At 44.0% G+C, this 22,974-nt stretch overlaps 1 protein-coding gene across 1 annotated transcript in view; it reads left to right on the top strand.

The window, feature by feature from the left end:
* Positions 1-22,458, top strand: part of LOC124122507 (dual oxidase 1-like) — a 74,506-nt gene extending 52,048 nt beyond the window's left edge. Inside the window, exons 8-32 of the mRNA XM_048403724.1 lie at positions 761-854; positions 1,249-1,345; positions 2,197-2,305; positions 3,422-3,527; positions 3,896-4,077; positions 4,635-4,816; positions 5,434-5,546; positions 6,187-6,357; positions 6,685-6,792; positions 7,047-7,255; positions 8,351-8,536; positions 9,248-9,470; positions 10,248-10,341; positions 10,895-11,076; positions 11,398-11,485; positions 12,004-12,203; positions 12,649-12,879; positions 13,742-13,835; positions 15,247-15,296; positions 15,576-15,857; positions 16,416-16,639; positions 16,936-17,094; positions 17,293-17,448; positions 18,934-19,062; positions 20,141-22,458. Coding sequence (XP_048259681.1) covers positions 761-854; positions 1,249-1,345; positions 2,197-2,305; positions 3,422-3,527; positions 3,896-4,077; positions 4,635-4,816; positions 5,434-5,546; positions 6,187-6,357; positions 6,685-6,792; positions 7,047-7,255; positions 8,351-8,536; positions 9,248-9,470; positions 10,248-10,341; positions 10,895-11,076; positions 11,398-11,485; positions 12,004-12,203; positions 12,649-12,879; positions 13,742-13,835; positions 15,247-15,296; positions 15,576-15,857; positions 16,416-16,639; positions 16,936-17,094; positions 17,293-17,448; positions 18,934-19,062; positions 20,141-20,263 — 3,792 coding nt within the window. The 3' untranslated portion in view covers positions 20,264-22,458. The remainder of the gene's footprint in view (positions 1-760; positions 855-1,248; positions 1,346-2,196; positions 2,306-3,421; positions 3,528-3,895; positions 4,078-4,634; positions 4,817-5,433; positions 5,547-6,186; positions 6,358-6,684; positions 6,793-7,046; positions 7,256-8,350; positions 8,537-9,247; positions 9,471-10,247; positions 10,342-10,894; positions 11,077-11,397; positions 11,486-12,003; positions 12,204-12,648; positions 12,880-13,741; positions 13,836-15,246; positions 15,297-15,575; positions 15,858-16,415; positions 16,640-16,935; positions 17,095-17,292; positions 17,449-18,933; positions 19,063-20,140) is intronic.
* The last annotated feature ends 516 nt before the right edge of the window (positions 22,459-22,974 follow it).

Below are 22,974 nucleotides of genomic sequence, written 5' to 3'. Positions count from 1 at the left end.
AGGTAATACATCTACACATGACTTGTATACCACAACCCAGCATCAGGTAATGCATCTCCACATGACTTGTATACCACAACCCAGCATCAGGTAATACACCTACACATGACTTGTATACCACAACCCAGCATTAGGTAATACACCTACATATGACTTGTATACCACAACCCAGCATCAGGTAATGCATCTCCACATGATTTGTATACCACAACCCAGCATCAGGTAATGCATCTACACATGACTTGTATACCACAACCCAGCATCAGGTAATGCATCTCCACATGATTTGTATACCACAACCCAGCATCAGGTAATACATCTACACATGACTTGTATACCACAACCCAGCATCAGGTAATGCATCTCCACATGATTTGTATACCACAACCCAGCATCAGGTAATACATCTACACATGATTTGTATACCACAACCCAGCATCAGGTAATGCATCTCCACATGATTTGTATACCACAACCCAGCATCAGGTAATGCATCTACACATGACTTGTATACCACAACCCAGCATCAGGTAATGCATGTCCACATGACTTGTATACCACAACCCAGCATCAGGTAATACACCTACACATGACTTGTATACCACAACCCAGCATTAGGTAATACACCTACATATGACTTGTATACCACAACCCAGCATCAGGTAATGCATCTCCACATGATTTGTATACCACAAACCAGCATCAGGGAGTACATCTACACCTGACTTGTATACCACAACCCAGCATTTTATTTCTTCAGAAAATTGTCATGTACGACTGGCTCCCGGTGTTTCTGGACGTACAGAAGGATGCTAACGGCACTCTAACAAAGATGAAGATGGATGATTACGACGGTGAGGAGTGCGGGGGAGAGGGGGTAGTGTGAGTGTATATTTGGGGAAAAGGGGTAGCTGAGTTGTTTGTGGGTTGGTGAGCTGTGGGGCTAGTGTCATTTGCGCGTTCAAGTTGTTGACGACATAATTTATATTGGAGGTCCATCTATATCTAATCACTATAAATAAATAATTTGTAGTTTACAAGTTACATGCAGCTGACATTTGTATTTTGGGACCCGTTATTCATGCGCTGGAATTTAAAATAACTTTTTCGGAGAGTTTACCGGACTCGTCCATAAATAGACCCAGATAGATCGCCATATCATGGAAACGACCCGTTCTTTTTGTCTTTGAATGAAATATGTGTAAAACCTGCCTTCTGTGGTAGCTGTCAGTGTATGGTTCTGTCCAGGTTACGACCCTCACGTCCACCCCGGCATTTCCCAGGAGATGCAGACGGCGGCCTTGCGGTACGGACACACCCATGTGGTGGCGGGGGTCAGGACTAGGTGAGCTACAGCTTGAGGTGCTCAGTGAGTGAATTTCACTTTAAACAATACATGCCAGCTTGATGTAAGAGGAAAGCGATGTTTTACCACTCTGGTGAAACATTTCAACATTCTATACAATACTGGCATGCCGCAGGGACGCACCTGCAAATGCCGGGCCCCAGGTGCTCGTCAGTAGAGCTTGAACAACGTGGTGCTGGGTACACGATATGACAAAAATGAAGCATTGTCCATTGTATTTAGAGTGAATGAGTTGGGTTTATCGCCGCTTTTAACAGTATTCCAGTTATATCACGGCGTGTCAGCTTAATTTGGGACGAAAGCCCGATGTGATGCGATCTTAGACCTTCACCACTTCAGTGAAACCCACGGGCACGGGTATGGTGCTGACAAACCGAGAACCATAATCGGGGCGAATCGGGATTCGAACCCACAATCATAGGTTTTTGGCGTGTCCAAGGGACGCAACTCTGCACAGCGAATTGTGGCGCTTTAGACGACTGGGCCACCCGTGCCCCCTAATCGTATTGAGAAGTTTATTATTCATATATTATAATAATTGGTATAAAATAATATGATTTAGAAAAACACGTTTAATAATTAGATATATATTAAAATGAAATCATAGCTTCAAGTTATTTTAGTTCGCAACAGATGTTTTTATTTTATATCTAAATCACGATAAACCATGCAATGAATCGTGTTTCTTGATAATTTCAACTTATCAGTTCTTGATTAAAGTTAGTTTCTTAACATAATGACAGCCCGGCCATTTCGAGTATTGCCCTGAAAGGCGTATGTCTTGGAGAAACTTGAGATTTTGAATAAATTTCGTTTTTTGTTTTTGCCAGGAACGTGGTGGCCCCAGGTCAGTGTGAGGAGAGAATAACGGCCGTGACGACTGCTGACGGACACAAGGCCAAGGGCATCCGATTGTGTCAGGCGTACTGGAGGTCACAGGTCAGGGACCCATGTTGTACCAGTAGGATCTTCCCGAGGCAAGGGAGTTAACTGACTATAAAGTCCAGTTTCCACCCTTGTCCAACTAGGCTGGGATTATGGAGTTACATTTTGGCTGGACTAAGGAGTCTATGCATAGTCAAATCAGAATCGCGAACTAGGCATCCGGTTCGTAAACAACATGGATTTCAACATGCAGATTTCAGTCGACTGCAGGAGTTGCAAAGCATGTTTACCGCCAACTGGGCGTCGACAGATATTCTTTTATGTTTTTAATCAAGTTGCTCACGGTTTTTAAAGCACTTCGCGGGGTTAGACCCGTTTTATTACAATACAGATCTGGCCTATCGAGGAGATCATCTTGACTGGCCGCCGCCGTTATGTTTGAAGTGAGTGAGTTGGGTTTAACGCCGCTTTTAACATTATTCCAGCAATATCACGGCGGGGGACAGCAGAAATGGGCTTCACACATTGTACCCATGTTGGGAATCGACCCCGGGTCTTCGGCGTGACGAGCGAACGCTTTAAACCACTAGTCTACCCGACCGCCCCCGTTTTGTTTGAAGCAAATGCAAGTGATATGAGAGATGGAATCTGACTGGTCAATAGGAGGAACATGGAAGGGACATGACACATAATAGCCACTGGTGGCGCTACGATCGAGCCCAGAAATTCCATCCCAATTCGGCAGGGGTGGAACCTGGACTGTTATAGTCAGTTAACGCCCTTGCCGTGCCTCGGGAAAATGTTGTAGTTGCGGTCCGCCGAGCAGTATGTGAGCCACTTTAGTGTTAGTTTTTGTGTGTGTTTGTTTGTTTGAGCAAATCCTTCGGAATATACAAAATGCGCATGTATTTCCTTGCTGATATACTTACAGACAATGTCATCAATCTTATGCCACGTTACAGTATCCTTTCACATGCATGTCATGATGACCCATCTATATTCTTCCACAACATGAACCCTGCACAGCACTGCGTAATACACTCTAGGTTACTTGCAACCTTACGGAATGTTACATACTTTCAGTGAGTGAGTGAGTTGAACATAAATTGAGTTATGTCACCATTTCACTATTTCAAAAACGATTGCCAGCAGTAGAAATATTTTCTTCAGGAAATTCTAACAGAGGAGAACAGTCTGAACATGGCGGAGATAATGCGGGGCATGGTGTACACGTTAGCAGAGCGGGAAGACCACATCATGGTGCCAGACCTTCGAGGTAGGTGAACATCATACAAAAAAGTACATGCGGAAATAAGCACCCGGGGACCCGAGCGCTGAGGTGGTCTGACCGGGCCGCAGGTAAGTGACCATCAGTATTTTCTTTCATTGCTTTTTTGTTTGTTTGTTGTTTAACGCCGCACTCAGCAATATTTCAGATAGTTGACGGCGGTCTGTAAATAATCGAATCTGGACCAGACAATCCAGTGATTGACATCATGTGCATCGGTCCACGCAATTGGGATACGATGACATGCATCAACCAAGTCAACGAGCCTGACCACCCGATCCCGTCAGTCGCCTCTTACGACATTGAACCCATTATATATATCTATCAGTCAGTAACGACAATTTTCCACACTCTAGGTGATCTATTCGGCCCTCTCGACTTTTCCCGCCGAGACCTGGCCGCCCTCAACATACAGCGAGGCCGGGATCATGGCCTCCCCGGGTACAACAAGGTCCGGGAGGCTTACAACCTCCCTGCAGCCAACACCTGGGAGGAGATCAACAACTGCACAGATTGTAACATAGAGGAACTCCGACCAGTAAGACCGCTGCAAATAGCGACAAATCCATACAAATCCTGTATCCACCGTCATTCACTGTTATAATTTCACTGGAAGACCGCACACCAAAATAATTACCGACCGATAAAATTACCCACCCTAAAGTGTCTTTAAATTTATTTATTGTTTTCAATGTAAATCTGGTTCCACTTCCTGTTTAAGGTGTTTCCTCGACAAATAAATTTAACAAAATAGACACAATGTATGGATAACAACTTCTGTAGTACTGTAAGGGCGACGTTTCGGTATAGATCCCAATAGTGTTGTCAAGCAAAACGTCGCCCTTACAGTAATAAAGAAGTTGTTATCCATACATTGTGTCCACTTCGTCATCCGTCAACTTCTACGTAATGCCCATCAAACAATTAAATAAATTTAAGTACGAGATATTGTCTTTGTGTATTTCTCACAGGGCCCGGTACCCACTCCCCACTGTATATATCACAGTCTGCATGTTACCCAACAGACGTTAGGATTCCCGGAACAAATTAATAACCATTATTTTCCTTCCATAAGGTATTGTTTCATTCATTCAGATCTTTCAAAATCTTGCCGTGCTCTATGAATCCGCCCGGCCGGACGAGTTGGACATATTTACTGGCGGGCTGCTGGAGACAACGTTTGATGGGGCCGGGCCCTTGTTTAAAGCGATCATGCTGGACCAGTTCAAGAGAATCAGGAAAGCAGACAGGTTTTGGTACGAGAATAGAGACAACTGGTGAGTGTTCTTCGTAAAGAATTTCTGTTTGGTTCAAAGTAAATCATCAAGTGATATCACAATCTCTATATCAACGCTGACGTCATGCAACACCATTGTTTACGAAATAAAACGTCATCATTGTTTAATGTCTCATCAGGAAATGAACAAAGGCAGATAACACCCCATCATCCTCAGTCTGCTCCACATCTTCAAAGTAGTCGCAAATTTAATCAGCTCGTCATCAAGCCTCTTCTATTCTTCATTACGTCAAGGCAACCAAGCGCGCGGTTGTTGCGCCGCCATTTCGGAAGAGTGCGCAAGCGCTTCGAACTGTTGCAGACCCCGGGATCAGCGATTAATAAGCTATTCGTGGCGTGCAACGCGCCCCTAGTTGCATCTTCAGCAACCCATGCTTGCCGTAAATGGCGACTATGCTTGACGAGGCGACTAACGGGATCGGGCGACTAACGGGATTAACGTTATCCCAGCACGTGATGTATTATGCGTTATTCATGTATCATGGGCCGGTGGCCTGCTACTGAGTCCATTGTCTAAATGCAGACAATATTTACTTAAATTCTAAAGCATAGATCGTGATGGGAAAGGTTTATGACCTCATGATGGTTTTCTTGTAGCTTATTCACGGATGAAGAATTTAACGAAATACAAAGCACCAGCATGCGTAATATCATAAACATAACAACCGGAATACCGCTCGACGACCTGCCATTGGATTTGTTTATATGTGGTAAGTCCCTATTAGTATATTGTATTTACAGCGTACATGTTATAATGAACATATTGTGTTTTTTTGCAGTTCGTAATGTAGCATGCAATCCCACTTAGAGTAAACGTTATAACGAACACAATGTGTCAATCTGCCGTCCATGCATATAGTATATAATTGAAATAGAGTTACCTTTATAACGAACACAATGTGTCAATCTGCCGTCCATGCATATAGTATATAATTGAAATAGAGTTACCTTTATAACGAACAGAATGTGTCAATCTGCCGTCTATGCATATAGTATATAATTGAAATAGAGTTCCCTTTATAACGAACACAATGTGTCAATCTGCCGTCTATGCATGTAGTCTACGATATCTGCGTTGTATAGTGACACCTCACTGCCAGTCACCATCAGCACCAGAGATGTGCTCCGGTCTTTCCCGGGGTGAACGTCCACACAAACTGTGGCATAACAGAAATGATGCCCAAATCACTCTTGCCTATGGAATCCTGGATGGGACATTGTCGCGTTGTCGCATTGTCGCGCTTTGGTTAATTTTGACACCTTTTGCTTGTTTTTGTAATGGCAACGACGCGACAACGCGACAATGTCCCTTCTAGGATTCCGTACGTAACTGAACATATCCTTCCACAGACAACAACACTGCGTCCGGATGCAACTGTCTCGATCCACCAGGCATGGATGACTTTGGAGATACAGATGGTACTTTTGATGAGTGTTCCAAACTGGAGACATTTGATTATTTCGAGAGCAGCCAAGTGTCCTTTGCTCTCACCTTTGTGGCTGTGGGACTCTGTATACCATGTAAGTAGTGACTGTCACGTTCTACGTCATACTTAAAAACCGGACGCTCGCTCCATGCTGTGTCTTCGAATTAAATAAATAAATTAACAAACAAACAAACAAACAAACAAACAAACATAAATAAATAAATAAATAAATAAATAAATAAATAAATAAATAAATAAATAAATAAATAAATAAATAAATAAAAGTGAAACAGAAGGCTTTCTGTTTGCTGCTCAGGACCGGTCACTTTCCGCTCGAAACCGTCAATGTGTGATTTACCATTTTATTTATTTTAGTCTGTACATAATAATACCTGTCAGGCTTGATGTGTTTTGGTTTCAGTGACGATCGGCGTCCTCGTGCTGATGGCGAAGAGGAAGGAAAGGAGTATGGCCACTGCCAATAGACGAAAACCAGAGACAGGAGAATCTGACCCAAATAAGTTTTCAGGTATTGTCTTTTGTTCAGTTTCTTTACACGAAACATGGAATACATATGTAAGGTTAGATGTTCTTCTAATTCCTTATTAAGACGACATCAGTATTGTGCAAACCAATCAAGTGGATGAACACCTTTGAGGCGTCCAATACCTCTCATGTGGTCAAATAGTCTCCAATATATCTTACACACCGTCAAGCAGTCAGTGCCCCTGCTACCCTGTACACATGCTGGACTGCAGTCCCCTCCCCATCTCTCTTACACAGCCGTGGAGTGGGTGGGGCCCAAGTCGGGGGAGAGGAACATCAAGGTCCATCTGAATCGGGAGCGGAAGAAGGTGGACGTGACGGACCGGACTGGCAAGACCCTCCGGCTCATAGACTTGCGGTACACACAGAAAGCTGTCCACGTCCGACTGTCCGATGACAAGAACCTTGACGTCATGTCCATCCGGGTCCCTGGAGAAATTGATCTGGTGAGGGCCGAGCCGTACTGATATTATATCGATAACCTAACTTACTGTAAGGCGATTTTATTGATCGTTCTGTATTGTTGGACAGTGCCATAGCCATTCGGCCCAGATTCAGTTTTTTAGGAGAAAGGCTATCTGAACGATCACTGCATCGTGTTTATATGCAGTGTGTTGAGAACATCAGCGACCCTGCAGAGCCCTTCGCTTGGATGAAGTCGGCTGGCCTGAAAAGTGAAACAGAAGGCTTACTGTTTGCTGCTCAGGACCAGTTGCTTCCCATACGAGAACGTCAATGTGTGATTTTGCATCAACAACTAAATATGAAATGTAGATTATGTAATGAATTTAATGAGACTCTCAAACACATTGTCAGTGGATGTCAAGCTTTGGCACCAACACAGTATCTTAAGTGACATGATGGAGTGGCTCGATCATTTTATTACCGTTTTCGCCATGCTTGTGGTTTTGACACACAGGTCCATCCATGGAACGACCCAGGTTATGTAGAGGGCGTCATGGAAAAGGATGAATACAAACTTCTTTGGAATAGGCCCTTATACAGCCTCAGACGTATCCAGGCCAACAAACCTGATCATGTCTTTTTTGATAAATCCAATGAAATCATTTATATTATTGATTTTTTGTCTCTTTTGACATAAATGTGATTGACAAGATTGAGGAAAAAAATGGCAAATATGCGGACCTCGCTTTCGAAATGTCACGCTTGCATCCCAAGTACCAAGTTGTCCGACTCCGATTGTTCTCGATGCCTTAGGATTGGTACCTCCCAATCTGTTGACTGACATTGGGCATGTGCCCGGGTTGCTACCAGGAATACAGCCCTTCTGACAATCTAGGTAATGCAGAAGGCTGCAGTGTTGGGGAGTCTTCACATTCTCCGAAAAGTTCTTTGTGGGTTTGACGAGGCAGCGCTTCCTTGGAGAAGTCCCATTCGCTGTCTGGGCTGCGAGTAGAGGGGGCAAGAGCCCTGAGCTGATAATGAGCCTAACCAGCCTGACTGTGCCAGGATCACCAAAGCCCCCTTTGATGCACTTTATACTTTAATCTGTAAATAATAATAATAATATGGCCCTTCAGGTGTTGAGATTCACCAGCATGGGCGAGCGGCAGAAGGTGCTGGGCAACGTCGAGGCCTTCTTTCAAAGCATCAGCATCAACCGCGAGAAACACGAGTTCAGCGAGATCACGATAATGAAGGATGCAGAGACATACGAAGACAGAAAAGTGATGCTGGACAAGTTCTTCAGGGTCGTATGTCTCCAGGTAATACAGCACTTATCAAGTATTTTATCTTAATGTTCTTTGTATATACATGCTAGAAGGCTTACCCATCGCAGACGTTCATGATCTATTCATATAATTTTCACTACTGTTTTACTACATAATATTCTCTAGATTTTTCGTGATATGTTTACATAAAAAAAGTGAAAATAAAACACGCATGTTGTTATTGTTACAATATGTATATGACTAGGACGAGTAAGGATAGTTTGGACAGTAACCATAGATATTGTAGTGATATGTCCTGAAAGGCTGTTTACATTTTGTGTTCTCTGTCTCAGTTTAAGTTACTGATAATTCCCCTTCTACGTCTTTAGTATTTTAAAAATAATCTCGTTTCTTTCCAAGAAGAAACTATTTTAGGAAGTCTTACACTTCTATAAGTTTATTTTCAATTGTCTGTCGCCCGTATTAACATCTTAAGTATTAATCTTTTTATTTTGTTTCTGTTAAATAAGGCCATTATTTTAAAGACGTTATACGCTTTTATTCATAAATGGCTTTCAATATTTTATTGCTCAATTACACCTTATCCTTGCGAATCGTCGTTGCATACTCCTTCATGTCTTGTTACATTTCATGTCCCTGTTGTGTCCGTATTTACATTACGTGTAGTAGGAACCTTTCTTGAATGTAAACCAGATTCCCAACTCGGGTAATAAAGTATTGTTGTCTTATCTTCACTGTCCCCAGGCCTTCAAGAAGAACGCTCGCGACATGAACCTGGAGTCTCTGGACGCCAGGGACATCAACGAGATCCGCAATGTCAAGCTGACGAGGACTGAGTTTGCAGAAGCCCTGGGCCTCCAACCCAACTCCATGTTTGTCAGGAACATGTTCCTCCTCGTGGACCGATCCAGGGACGGCTTTGTGTCTTTCGAGGAATTTATGACAATGTTTGTTACCCTTGCTACAGGTACGATTATATTGCTGTCTCCTTGTTTCAGGAACGATTGTGTTGGTTTTCTACTTGTTTCAGGAACGATTGTGTTGGTTTTCTACTTGTTTCAGGTAGGATTGTGTTGGTTTTCTACTTGTTTCAGGTAGGATTGTGTTGGTTTTCTACTTGTTTCAGGTAGGATTGTGTTGGTTTTCTACTTGTTTCGGGTAGGATTGTGTTGGTTTTCTACTTGTTTCGGGTAGGATTGTGTTGGTTTTCTACTTGTTTCGGGTAGGATTGTGTTGGTTGTTAATCTTTCTTCAGGCATGATTGTGTTGATTCCTATTCTTGCTTGATGTAGATTACTTCAAATATCACTCATGCTTAGTAAGTATTATTGTTTATTGTTACTGATCGACTCATTCGTGGGTGTAACCTTATTGTTTGTTTGTTTGTTGTTTAACGCCGCACTCAGCCTTATTCCAGCTATATGACGGCGGTCTATAAAATAATCGAGTCTGGACCAGACAATATAGTGATTGACATCATGAGCATCGATGCACGCAATTGAGATCTATGACATGCATCAACCAAGTCAGAGAGCCTGACAACCTGATTCCGTTAGTCTCCTCTTACGACAAGCATAGTCGCCTTTTAGGGCAAGCATGGATTGTTCAAGACCTATTCTACCCCGGATCTTCACAGGTCGGGCGTAGCGCTAATGCCCTTCGTTTATACCCCTACATATTCACGATTTAATTTTGTTTCAAAAGTCAAAGTCAAAGTTTCCCAAAGAGTTATCTCCCTTCCCAGGAAATGCCGAGGAGAAAGCCAGCATGTTGTTCAACATGTATGATCTCAAGAAAACCGGGAAGCTGTCAAGAAACCAATTCGCAAAAATGTTGAAGTAAGTGTCTCACAGTGTGGGTACTGTAACATGCGTGAGTAATATAAACAATTGCTATACTACTCAAAATATGTTAAGGATTCTTTCATATTACTATAATTAACAATACCAACATACAGAATCGGATGGTCCTTAACTTCTTTTGAGTAATATAGTTAGTGGGTAAAATATATGAAAATATACAACGTTGACGCCAGAGAGATTCAGTCTCGATTATCTGCCGCCCTACATTCTATTGGACGTCACAGTCAAACAAATGGTGAAAATTATATGAATGGATCACTGACAATCAGTGGTGACATCACGTGTTCGCGAGAAGGGTAAGTTTGTCCTGCTCTACCAGCAGCACCCGCCACTCACACAACTGGCACAAAACGTAAGGTTTGTTGCCTAACGCCGCACAGTAGTGCTTCGACCATACAACGGCGACCTGTAAGCAATCTTGACCAGACAATCCAGTGAAAGTGCGTCAGACTAGTGTGAAGTATACAATGGCACAGGGACGGGTGCGCTGGTGTTGATACCGCCTACAATGTCCCCCATCGTGTTCCAGGTCTATGATGGACCTGGCTGACGCCAGTGTGGACGACATGAAGGTCAACCAGCTGCTGGAGACCATGTTTGAACAGGCCGGCATCAAGGGCAAGGACAACATGACTTTTGAAGATTTCAAAAAGATATTTGCATCAGAAGAACATGGAGAAATCCTCAAGAAGGCAACACTGGGGCTTGACGGTAATAGTTGCTTTCATGTGCTGAAAGAGATTAATGCAGACAGCTTTAACAATGAACTTTGATAGACATGAAATATTGGTGATTGATCATGATTGATTTATTAAAAGTCTATGTGGCGCTCACTGAACAGATAACATAAAAGAGAAGTGATTAGTTAGTTGTCCTTTATTTCACAAGCCAAACGAATTCATTGTAAATTTGGTGGCCGTCGCGTCTTTCTTATATGTTTATATAACGTTTCCACCTTTCCCAATACCTATAGAAAATCAAGTCATGCTTGCAAACACGTTCTCGTAGGTGATCTTATGCATCGTGTTGTAGTGGACGGAGGGAAGATTGACCAGCAGGTGGCCAAGGTACATGGAAGCAGCATCGCAGACAGGAGGAAAACTGTCGTTGGAAACTTCAGGTAGACAACTCAAGTGACTGCCCATGACGGCACGTGTTTGTGGATAGGTGAAGCTCGCTATTAGGTAGGCGGGGTCGCCCAGTGCCCAAAGTCGTTGCAGCTCGCTGTGCAGAGTGATGCCCCCTAGTTACCAGGATCCGCTTGTCTCACTTTGATTATCCTAGCTGTTTGTCCCTTGATTGTTAAACACTTCAACAGGGTTTCGCCTCAGCCGTAAATGCCTTTGCCCTGCTTTACTGTGGGAGATGTCCAAGGTTGGGGGCTGGCGTGGCGTGGTATAACTGATTTATTGTCGAAAGTGACGTCAAACTCCATTACTCCAATATAAGTATCCGCTGTAACGAGTTTCAGCAAAGCATATGCATAACGAATTAGTTCTCGTCCTTCAGCAATGGCTATCCACAGTTTCTGAGCAATTAGAAAACAGATGAATATGTTCTTTGCACAGTCGACACTATCATTAGTAACCTAATACTAGTATCGTTGTTCATGTTGCGTGTTGATGACGTTGTTCGCAGAGCTCATTCCATTAACCGTAAAGCCAAGAACCGCCAAACCAACATCCGGGTCGCCACCCTAAAGACGCAGCCTCCCATGACACCCTTCGCACAGAAGCTGTACGTGTTCACGCGCTACGTTGAAAACTACAGACTGCAGATATTCTGGGTGACGCTCTTCACGCTCATCAACATCGGAATCTTCATAGAGCGAGCCCACTGTGAGTCGTTCTCAGGCAAACGCTACTTCCGGTTTGAAATATTGTATTTAGATATACGCATATGTGTTAAAATGTTAATAACTTATATCAATTGTAGTTTAACATATACGGCGTTTTTATTGACGTGAATCACTTACACCGTCCTGTATATGAGACACCCACAGTGGGACTTGTCTTGACCCTGAAATAATACCTCAGGAGTGTTAGAATAGGTCTTCAGCAACCCATACCTTAAGAGGCGACTAACGGGCTCGCTGACTTCGTTGGGGCATGTCATCGCACCCAAATTGCTTGGATCGATGCTCATGGTGTCAATCACTGGATTGTTTTGTCCAGAATGGATTATTTACAGACTGCCATCACGTAGCTGGAATATTACTGAGTGCGGCGCTAAACAACACATAAACAAAACACAAAACATAACGCTGCCTGTGTGTACCTGCAGTCTACTCCATCGAGCGGGAGCATGCAGGCTTGAGGCGGCTGGCGGGGTACGGGGTGTCCGTGACGCGGGGGGCAGCGTCCACCCAGATGTTCACCTACGCCTTCCTGCTGGTCACGATGAGCCGCAACACCCTCACCTTCTTCAGGGAGACGTTCCTTCATCGCTTCATCCCATTCGACTCCTTCCACGCCTTTCACAAATACGTCGCCGGCATCGCCCTCGTGTCCACTGGTGCGTGTCTTGCTATCTCAATCAATGTTGTCCCCTCTCAGGCCTCACCGTAAGCCATAATCTATGACATCGAGACATACGCAAGACAGACAGTATGTCTGTAACACTTATTTAATAATAGCCATTTCAAATCTTCCATTTCAAGATGCCATATAATGCAAGTCACTGTGTTGTATCCTTGGACAAGGTTATTGACTCCCCGTATCCCGCTTTGATAAGAGTGAAACCATTGTTGAATTGCCCATTAAGCATCAATTACCCTAAGTTGGACAAAAATGCAACATAAACATGCCTGTACTGTCAAAAGACATGAATTATATATCAACATCATTACAAGTTATGCCATGAATGAGAACACAAAAGAAGGTATTGTGTCCACAGATTGGAGGATGGGGTCAGTTGTTCAGTATTCGATCAATCATCAAGGCTGACATCAGTACATGAAACTCATTTTAGTCCCACAGAATGTCACAATTGTCAGTCGGTATTGTGTATGCCCACCACGGGAATCAATGCACGCCGAAAATCGACCATGGGAAGATGTGATACGTTTGATCACAAGAAATGGGATTCAACACCACTCTTCTCAGAGGGCCTTGTTATCAGGGCGACCTTGTCGTGCTCTAACTCGGAGGTCTAGGTAATCCCACAAGAACTCTACTGGTTTAAGTCTGGTGATTGTGCTGGCCAAGGCGAGATGTTGTATGGGGTCTTGTGTTATCTTGTTGAAACAAAGTCTGTGTTGTTCTGTTGTAAGAGCGATAGGTAACCATTTGTTTATTAATGACAATGACTGTAACAAATCGTTAAATGTCGGCTTCAAACTGACCAGTGGTCAACATGTCTTGTGTTTTTGCTGCAGTCATGCACGTGGTCGGTCACGCAATCAACCTTTACCACATCTCGACGCAGGCTTCCAGTGACTTGAACTGCTACTTCCGGGAGTACTTCAGAGCGTGAGTAAACACTGCTAGAAATGAAATGGCTTGAATAAACAGTCGTGTTTGTGTAAACAGCCCCATGTCTCCTGAATAAAAACTGAGTGAAACGTCCAGGGCCCTGTTCCACAAAGCGATCTTAGTGCTACGTTGATCGTAAGCCTATGCTGAAGTATGGGAGTTACGACCAACTCCAGAATTCCAGAATGAGAAGTCCTCAGTAACAGGTTGGTCAAACAGGCAGTAGCCACCAAACAGCATGTGCGTGTAGATGTCTTATGTTGCTCATCCGAAAACCATGTTACTTGTGTCTAGATGCCTTACGTTGCCCATCTGGAAACCATGTTACTTGCATGTAATTGCCTTACGTTGTCATCCTGGAATCCATGTTACTTGCATTTAGTTGCCATAGGTTGCCCACCTGGAATCCATGTTACTTGCGTGTAGTTGCCTTATGTTGTCCAACCGGAATCTATGTTACATGCATGTAGATGCCTAAGGTTGCCACCTGGAAACCATGTTACTTGTGTGTAGATGCCTTACATTGCCCACCCGGAAACCTTTTATTTGTGTGTAGTTGCCTTACGTTGCCCACCTGGAAACCATGTTACTTGTGTGTAGATGCCCTACGTTGCCCACCTGGAAACCATGTTACTTGCATGTAGATGCCCTACGTTGCCCACCTGAAATCCATGTTACTTGCGTGTAGTTGCCCTACGTTGCCCATCCGGAATCCATGTTACTTGCATGTAGATGCCTTACGTTGCCCACCTGGAATCCATGTAACTTGCGTGTAGATGCCTTACGTTGCCCACCTGGAATCCATGTAACTTGCGTGTAGATGCCTTACGTTGCCCACCTGGAATCCATGTAACTTGCGTGTAGATGCCTTACGTTGCCCACCTGGAATCCATGTAACTTGTGTGTAGATGCCTTACGTTGCCCACCTGGAATCCATGTAACTTGCGTGTAGATGCCTTACGTTGCCCATCCAGAAACCATGTTACTTGCGTGTAGTTGCCTTACGTTGCCCACCTGGAATCCATGTTACTTGCGTGTATTTGCCTTACGTTGCCCATCCGGAATCCATGTTACTTGCGTGTATTTGCCTTACGTTGCCCATCCGGAATCCATGTTACTTGTGTGTAGGTGCCTTACGTTGCCCATCCAGAAACCATGTTATTTGTGTGTAGTTGCCTTACGTTGCCCATCCAGAAACCATGTTACTTGTGTGTAGTTGCCTTACGTTGCCCACCTGGAAACCTTGGGGACATTATTGTTAATATCATCAAACAATTCAAAACCATCAACTGAAACGTTGATTGATGTCGGTGTAACACTGTACAGTCGCTGACCACTTAGTCAAGGTACTTGGTGAAGTCCTGTTTGGGAATGATATCTTTATATAGTTGTGTATTTTGTGTTACAGAACCCATATACTGGCGTCCTTCCACTACTGGGCCTTCTCAACAATTACTGGTGAGCATGTTCTCCTCTTCGAGTGGTAAAGAATTGTATTGGGGACAATTTTAAACACTAATGCTTTGAAAGGCCTACACAAACATAGTTCAAATATCCTTAAAACCTTCTTTTAGTCTCAAGCTCTTGTAACCTAATGCATCGATGTATATATACACATATAGTATCCGGGACCATGGTCCTGCTTGCGATTATATGTAACGTTTCCCTGAAACTTTTGTATCTTGATGTACAGACCTTCCCACGAAGGTTTTATGTATCTGTTCTGCTGCCACTCAGGTTTGACTGGAGTAATTCTTACGATAATCGTCATCATCATGTTCGTGTTCGCCACGGAGTACGCCAGACGCCACGTCTTCAACGCCTTCTGGTTCACACACAGCTTCTACATCCTCCTCTACATCTTCCTTACCATGCACGGGGCCGGGAGGCTGGTACAGGACCCAATCTGGGGCTGGTTCTTCATCGGGCCCGTCGTCATCTTCATCATTGACAAGCTTGTCAGTCTCAGTAGAAACAGAGTGGAGATACCCGTCACCAAGGCCGAGATACTGCCATCAGGTAAACTGGCTCAGATGAATATACATTGTCAATGATATAGAATATCGCCAAAAAGGACCAGTTGGCTTAAAAGGCAAAACAGGTGAATGTTTGATGAATGTTTGATGAATGGACAACTGAAAACCAGTGCTTACACCAGGTGTTCGCGAAGAGGGTCATGACGTCATTGCGCCAAGTTCTCCTGAAACGTCACCTCTTGATCAAAGATCTCGTGAACTGCGTCCATGTTAATCCTGGCGTCATGAACCATTCTCACATGAGCTCTATCTCATCCACACAAGATCTCAGTTCTCTCGAGAACTCATTACAGGTCACGTCAGAACGCCCTTTCGCTCGTCTCGCCGAAGACCCGGGTTCGATTCCCGACATGGGTACAATGTGTGAAGCCCATTTCTGGTGTCCCCTGCCGTGATATTGCTTGAATATTGCTAAAAGCGGCGTAAAACTCACTCACTCACTCACTTTTCCGTTTCAAATGTTTATCCAATTCCGCTTTGGAAAGATAGAAAGCTCATGGATGTCCCATGACATAAATAAGTTTGTTGTTTCGTTTTCTAGGTGTGACCAATCTAGTTTTTAAACGTCCCCTGAACTTTGACTACAAATCTGGGCAGTGGGTCCGTATCGCGTGTCTGGATCTTGGAAAGAGCGAGTACCATCCATTCACTCTGACGTCAGCTCCTCACGAGGAGACGCTGTCATTGCACATCCGGGCAGTTGGACCATGGACAACCAACATCAGGAGGGTATACGACCCGAACAACTCATCCACCGTCCCCAAGGTAAACCAGTCTTAAATCACAACAGGAAACTTTGTTAAAAATAATATTTGCATACTTACAGAAGTATTTCAGAGAAATGATTGATCGACTGGTAGGAATGAGCTGCTATATTCATTGATTGTTAATTGTGTAGCAATTAAAGTTAATTAGTGTTTTTTTAATGTCTGTTTACGAGAATGTTGGAAACAATATTACATGACCGGCCCGTTTAGGTGTGACTGGTATCTAGTTCTAGATAAAGGTTGGCGGACTTTGGGCTAGCTGACACTGCACATTATTGTTGTATCTTCTTTCAGCTATTGGTGGACGGTCCTTTCGGCGAGGGCCACCAGGACTGGTACCGCTTCCCTGTTGCGGTTTTGGTGGGAGGGGGTATTGGGGTTACGCCCTTCGCTTCCATCTTGAAAGACCTTGTCAGCAAGAGCAGAATGAAGGTCAAATTCCCATGCCAGAAGGTCAGTGTGACATTCTTCACTATCGCTACTGGCTCATGCCAAACCTGCCATTACCACTAAACGTTAATATCCATCAATACTTCATTGTCATTTCTTTCGGTTTTCTTGTGTAATAATTTACTGGATTGTTGAGCTATTCAGTATCTATGTTAAAGTAATTATATATACTAATCACATTTATGTTGATGCATTTTCAAGGTGTACTTCTTGTGGGTGACGAGAACGCAGAAGAGTTTTGAGTGGATGACAGACATCATTCGGCAGGTAGAGGGCGCTGACACTAACGACCTGGTTGCAGTCCACATCTTCATCACGCAGTTCCAGCAAAAGTTCGATCTCAGGACCACCATGTTGGTATGTCAGACACTGATTCCGTCTGTAGTGAGTGAATACCGCCTCACCATGTTGCTATGTCAGACACTGATTCCGTCTGTGGTGCGTGAATACCGCCTCACCATGTTGGTATGTCAGACACTGATAACGTCTGTAGTGAGTGAATACCGCCTCACCATGTCGGTATGTCAGACACTGATTCGTTTGTAGTGAGTGAATACCGTCTCACCATGTTGCTATGTAACACTGATTACGTCTGTATTGAGTGAATACCGTCTCACCATGTTGGTATGTAACACTGAATCCGTCTGTATTGAGTGAATACCGCCTCACCATGTTGCTATGTCAGACACTGATAACGTCTGTAGTGAGTGAATACCGCCTCACCATGTCGGTATGTCAGACACTGATTCGTTTGTAGTGAGTGAATACCGTCTCACCATGTTGCTATGTCAGACACTGAATCCGTCTGTATTGAGTGAATACCGCTTCACCATATTGCTATGTCAGACACTGATAACGTCTGTAGTGAGTGAATACCGCCTCACCATGTCGGTATGTCAGGCACTGATTCGTTTGTAGTGAGTGAATACCGTCTCACCATGTTGCTATGTCAGACACTGATAACGTCTGTAGTGAGTGAATACCGCCTCACCATGTCGGTATGTCAGACACTGATTCGTTTGTAGTGAGTGAATACCGTCTCACCATGTTGCTATGTAACACTGAATCCGTCTGTATTGAGTGAATACCGTCTCACCATGTTGGTATGTAACACTGAATCCGTCTGTATTGAGTGAATACCGCCTCACCATGTTGCTATGTCAGACACTGATAACGTCTGTAGTGAGTGAATACCGCCTCACCATGTCGGTATGTCAGACACTGATTCGTTTGTAGTGAGTGAATACCGTCTCACCATGTTGCTATGTAACACTGAATCCGTCTGTATTGAGTGAATACCGTCTCACCATGTTGGTATGTAACACTGAATCCGTCTGTATTGAGTGAATACCGCCTCACCATGTTGCTATGTCAGACACTGATTACGTCTCTAGTGAGTGAATACCGCCTCACCATGTTGGTATGTAACACTGAATCCGTCTGTATTGAGTGAATACCGCCTCACCATGTTGCTATGTCAGACACTGATTACGTCTCTAGTGAGTGAATACCGCCTCACCATGTTGTTATGTAACACTGAATCCGTCTGTATTGAGTAAATACCGCCTCACCATGTTGGTATGTAACACTGATTCCGTCTGTAGTGAGTGAATACCGCCTCACCATGTTGGTATGTCAGACACTGATTACGTCTGTACCGCCTCACCATAAATAATAAGTTTTGTAAAAATATATGTCCGTTATGAAAAAAGTGTATCTAAGCACATTCCCGTCTTTCCGCCCCCAGACTATTGAATGGTCAGTCCCTAGACATAAAAGACAACGACGACATCAGCGTTGTTTATGCACGGTTACCGACACAATACGCTCTTGTGTTTGCAGTACATCTGTGAGCGTCACTTCCAGAGGATCGCTGGCCAGAGTCTGTTCACAGGGCTCAGAGCAACAACTCACTTCGGCAGACCCAAGTTTGAGGACTTCCTCGCGTCTCTGGCTCACGAACATGAAACAGTAAGTGTGGTTACGGAGTAGATGCAGTAGTCGTAGTAGTTGTAGGAGACGTAGTTGTGGTAGTAACAGTAGTAGTAGCAGTAGTTGTAGAAGCTATAGTCGTTGTAGTGGTAGTAGTGATAGGAATAGTAGTAGTGGGTGAGTTAGTGAGTTGGCTTTCACGCCGCTTTTAACAGTATTCCAGTTTTATCACGGCGTGTCAGCTTAATATGGGAGGAAAGCCCGAAGTGATGCAGGTCTCAGACATTTATCACTTCGGTGAAACCCACGATCACGGGTATGGTGTTGACAAACCTAGAAACACAATCGGGGCAAACCGGGATTCGAACCCACAATCAAAAGCCACAAGGGACTTAAATCTGCAGAGCGAATCGCAGCGCCTTAGACGACTGAGCCACCTGTGCCCACAATTGTAGTGGTGGTAGTAGTAGTAGTAGTAGTAGTAGTAGTAGTAGTAGTTGAAGCTGTAGTAGTTGTTGTCGAAGCTATGGTAGTCGAAGTGATATAGTAATAGTAATAAGGAGTAGTAGAAGTTTGTTTGTTTGTCATTTAACGCCGCACTCAGCAATAGTCCAGCTATATGACGAAGGCCTGTAAAAAACGAGTCTGGACAGGACAATCCAGTGATTGACACAATGGGCATCGGTCCACTCAATTTGAATACGATGACATGCATCACCCAAGTCAGCGAGCCTGACCATCCGATCCCGTTAGTCGCCTTTTACCACAAGCATAGTCGCCTTTTACGTCAAGCATTGGTTGCTAAAGACCTATTCTACGCCGGATCTTCATGAATCGAGTAGTAGTAGTAGTAGTAGTAGTAGAAGTAGTAGTAGTAGTAGTAGTAGCAGTAGTAGTAGTAATAGTAATAGTAGTAGTAGAAATAAATGAAGCTGTAGTAGTTGTAGTGGTAGTAGTAGTGTTGTTGTTGGTGGTGGTAGTAGTAGTAGTAGTAGTAATAGTAGTAGTGGTGGTAGCATTGGCAGTAGCAGTTGTAGTAGTAGTATGGGTAGTAGTTCTACCTGTTTCGCTCACCAAAAATACATGTGACATTATCTCCCTTGTTGCCACGTTACAGGCTCAGAGCATCGGCGTGTTCAGCTGTGGACCCCCGCCGATGACGTTGAACGTGGAGTCCGCGTGCAGCAGCCTCAACAAGCTAGACGGGCCAACCTACACTCACCATTACGAAAACTTCTAAACAGCCAACATAGGATAATGTGTTTGTTCTCGGTCAAACCTGGGAAGTGTTTTCACAACTATGCAACAACAAAATACCATGTCATCACAACGTGCTCTACTTATATATAATGTGTAAAAAATCAGGGATTTGTAATGCTATAAATCCTCTAAATGCTATAAAGTAGTATTTGTGTATTGATAACAGTCCGACAAAACATGACGCGTACCTCCACTGTACCGTCTGTTGTTGTTGATGTTGTTGTTGTTGTTGTTGTAACATGAATTGCTCAAGTCGCGATTAACGTTGATAATACGGCTGATAATGAAGGTTGGACGTGACCATCTTCCATCAAAGTTAAATGTTTGTTGTTGATTTCTTTTATGTTTAGTTACAGTACTATTTGCAACCCTTGTCATCGTCTTCCATGTAATCACGGGAAGCTCGCTATGTCCTGCTGCTTCTGGTAACACCGTACTTCCGGCGTAGCCAGGCCTGGAATCACTGACACACAATGTATCCATTGTCAGTGGTCCCTGTCATGGCTTAAATCTTACCCGGATGACCTCACTCACTCACTCACTCACTCAGTGTAAGTTACTGTAGCCGTCAGTTTTACGAGTGTCACATCTGCACCATCGATTCCAACACATAAGTCTGAGATGTACATTACTCTCCGCGTGCTCCTTGCATGCAAGGCTTCTATCCACGTGCGTCAATTACCAATGTTCCTGCCGCCGGAGTCTTACCCGACTGTCGCCTGAGTCTTACCCGACTGTCCCCGGAGTCTTACCCGACTGTCGCCTGAGTCTTACCCGACTGTCCCCGGAGTCTTACCCGACTGTCGCCTGAGTCTTACCCGACTGTCCCCGGAGTCTTACCCGACTGTCGCCTGAGTCTTACCCGACTGTCCCCGGAGTCTTACCCGACTGTCGCCGGAGTCTTACCAGACTGTCCCCGGAGTCTTACCCGACTGTCGCCGGAGTATTACCAGACCGGTAGTACTGGTAAAACTGGTAAACTGACAACTGTTTACCTATTTGACATAGAGTTAGTTCAAATGTCTCAATAGCCAGGGATACGACTAAATGTGTTATGACAGCACCTCATGTACAAATATACCAACCTTTCTTCCAAACTAGTCCCAGACTCGATCTAATTGGCAGCCCGCTTGTTTCACTACCCTGTATCTTCTAATTCAATACATGCACCGTGTAATGATTATGCTCATAAAAAGACAACAGGCCCCTTTCAAAACAGAAATGTGTTCCGATCACATATATTCCATTTGATAGACCGCGTTGAAAGCGCAGTTAGCATACATGGCGCTTGTTTATGGTATTATAGATAAAATGCAACTGGAATTTCAAGAATGCTGACGTGTACATATTTAACGTGACGTAGTGTCCCGACCACGTTGTGTGGTAATAAATTGTGTTTATGTGGATGTCCATGTGTAGCCACGTGCACAGCTACGACCGTCATGCAGGGCACGTGTAGTTTAACCGCGTATAGAACGAGGCCAGATCGATACCTTTTGCAGCGAAAATTGTAATAACACTTTACTCCGAAACAATTTCAGCTCGAGGGGAGTTCGTAACACATTGCCGTTCCTTGTGAGTAACTCACTGAGATGTTATCCCTCTGGATGAGCCAACGAACGACTTGAAAACACTTCATTTTAAAGAGGGGGCACGGGTGGCCCAGTCGTCTAAGGCGCCGCGATTCGCTATGCAGAGTTGCGGCCCTTGGGCACGCCAGAAACCTATGATTGTGGGTTCGAATCCCGGTTCCCCCCAATTATGTTTCTAGGTTTGTCAGCACCATACCCGTGCTCGTGGGTTTCACCGAAGTGGTAAACGTCTGAGACCTGCATCACTTCGGGCTTTCCTCCCACTTTAAGCTGACACGCCGTGATATGACTTGAATACTGTTAGAAGCGGCGTTAAACCCAACTCACTCACCCATTCATTTTAAAGAAATCCAGATATCCTATTACACCTCTGTACTGTCGCACATGTATTCCTTCTACTCCTGTATGCGTCCACTGTAGCCAAATATGATTTGCTTCTCTTGATTCTAATAACGTTACTTTTCAGGTATTGCTTTTCTGCGTCAGTTATCTGTTTAAGACAATGAATACAACAAGAGAATAACAGTTATTTTCCTAAACGATACTTTTGTCTTTATTGAAATAAATCGTTTTTAGATTTTAATGTACGTGTTACTTGTGTATCAGCTTTAGATTTCGGCACACTGACAGTAAGATGGATAGTTGCTTACACCTGTGACCCGCATAACCCCATATAGAGAGCCATAGAGATAGTTACCCCATCAACTAAAGACAGATAGTGATAGAGACCCCATTCACTAAACTCAGATAGTGATAGAGACCCCATTCACTAAACTCAGATAGTGATAGTGACCCCATTCACCAAACTCAGATAGTGATAGTGACCCCATTCACTAAAGTCAGATAGTGATACTTACCCCATCCACTCAAGACAGATAGTGATAGAGACCCCATTCACTAAACTCAGATAGTGATAGTGACCCCATTCACTAAACTCAGATAGTGATACTTACCCCGTCCACTAAAGACAGATAGTAATAGTGACCCCATCCACTAAAGACAGATAGTGATAGTGACCCCATCCACTAAAGTCAGATAGTGATAGTGACCCCATCCACTAAACTCAGATAGTGACTGTGATCCCATCCACTAAAGACAG

The sequence above is a fragment of the Haliotis rufescens genome, unplaced genomic scaffold (genome assembly GCF_023055435.1).
Source record: "Haliotis rufescens isolate VD_foot unplaced genomic scaffold, xgHalRufe1.0.p SCAF_1, whole genome shotgun sequence".
NCBI lineage: Eukaryota > Metazoa > Mollusca > Gastropoda > Lepetellida > Haliotidae > Haliotis > Haliotis rufescens.
Note: the sequence above shows the minus strand (reverse complement) of the source record. Positions and strands in the feature narration are given on the sequence as shown.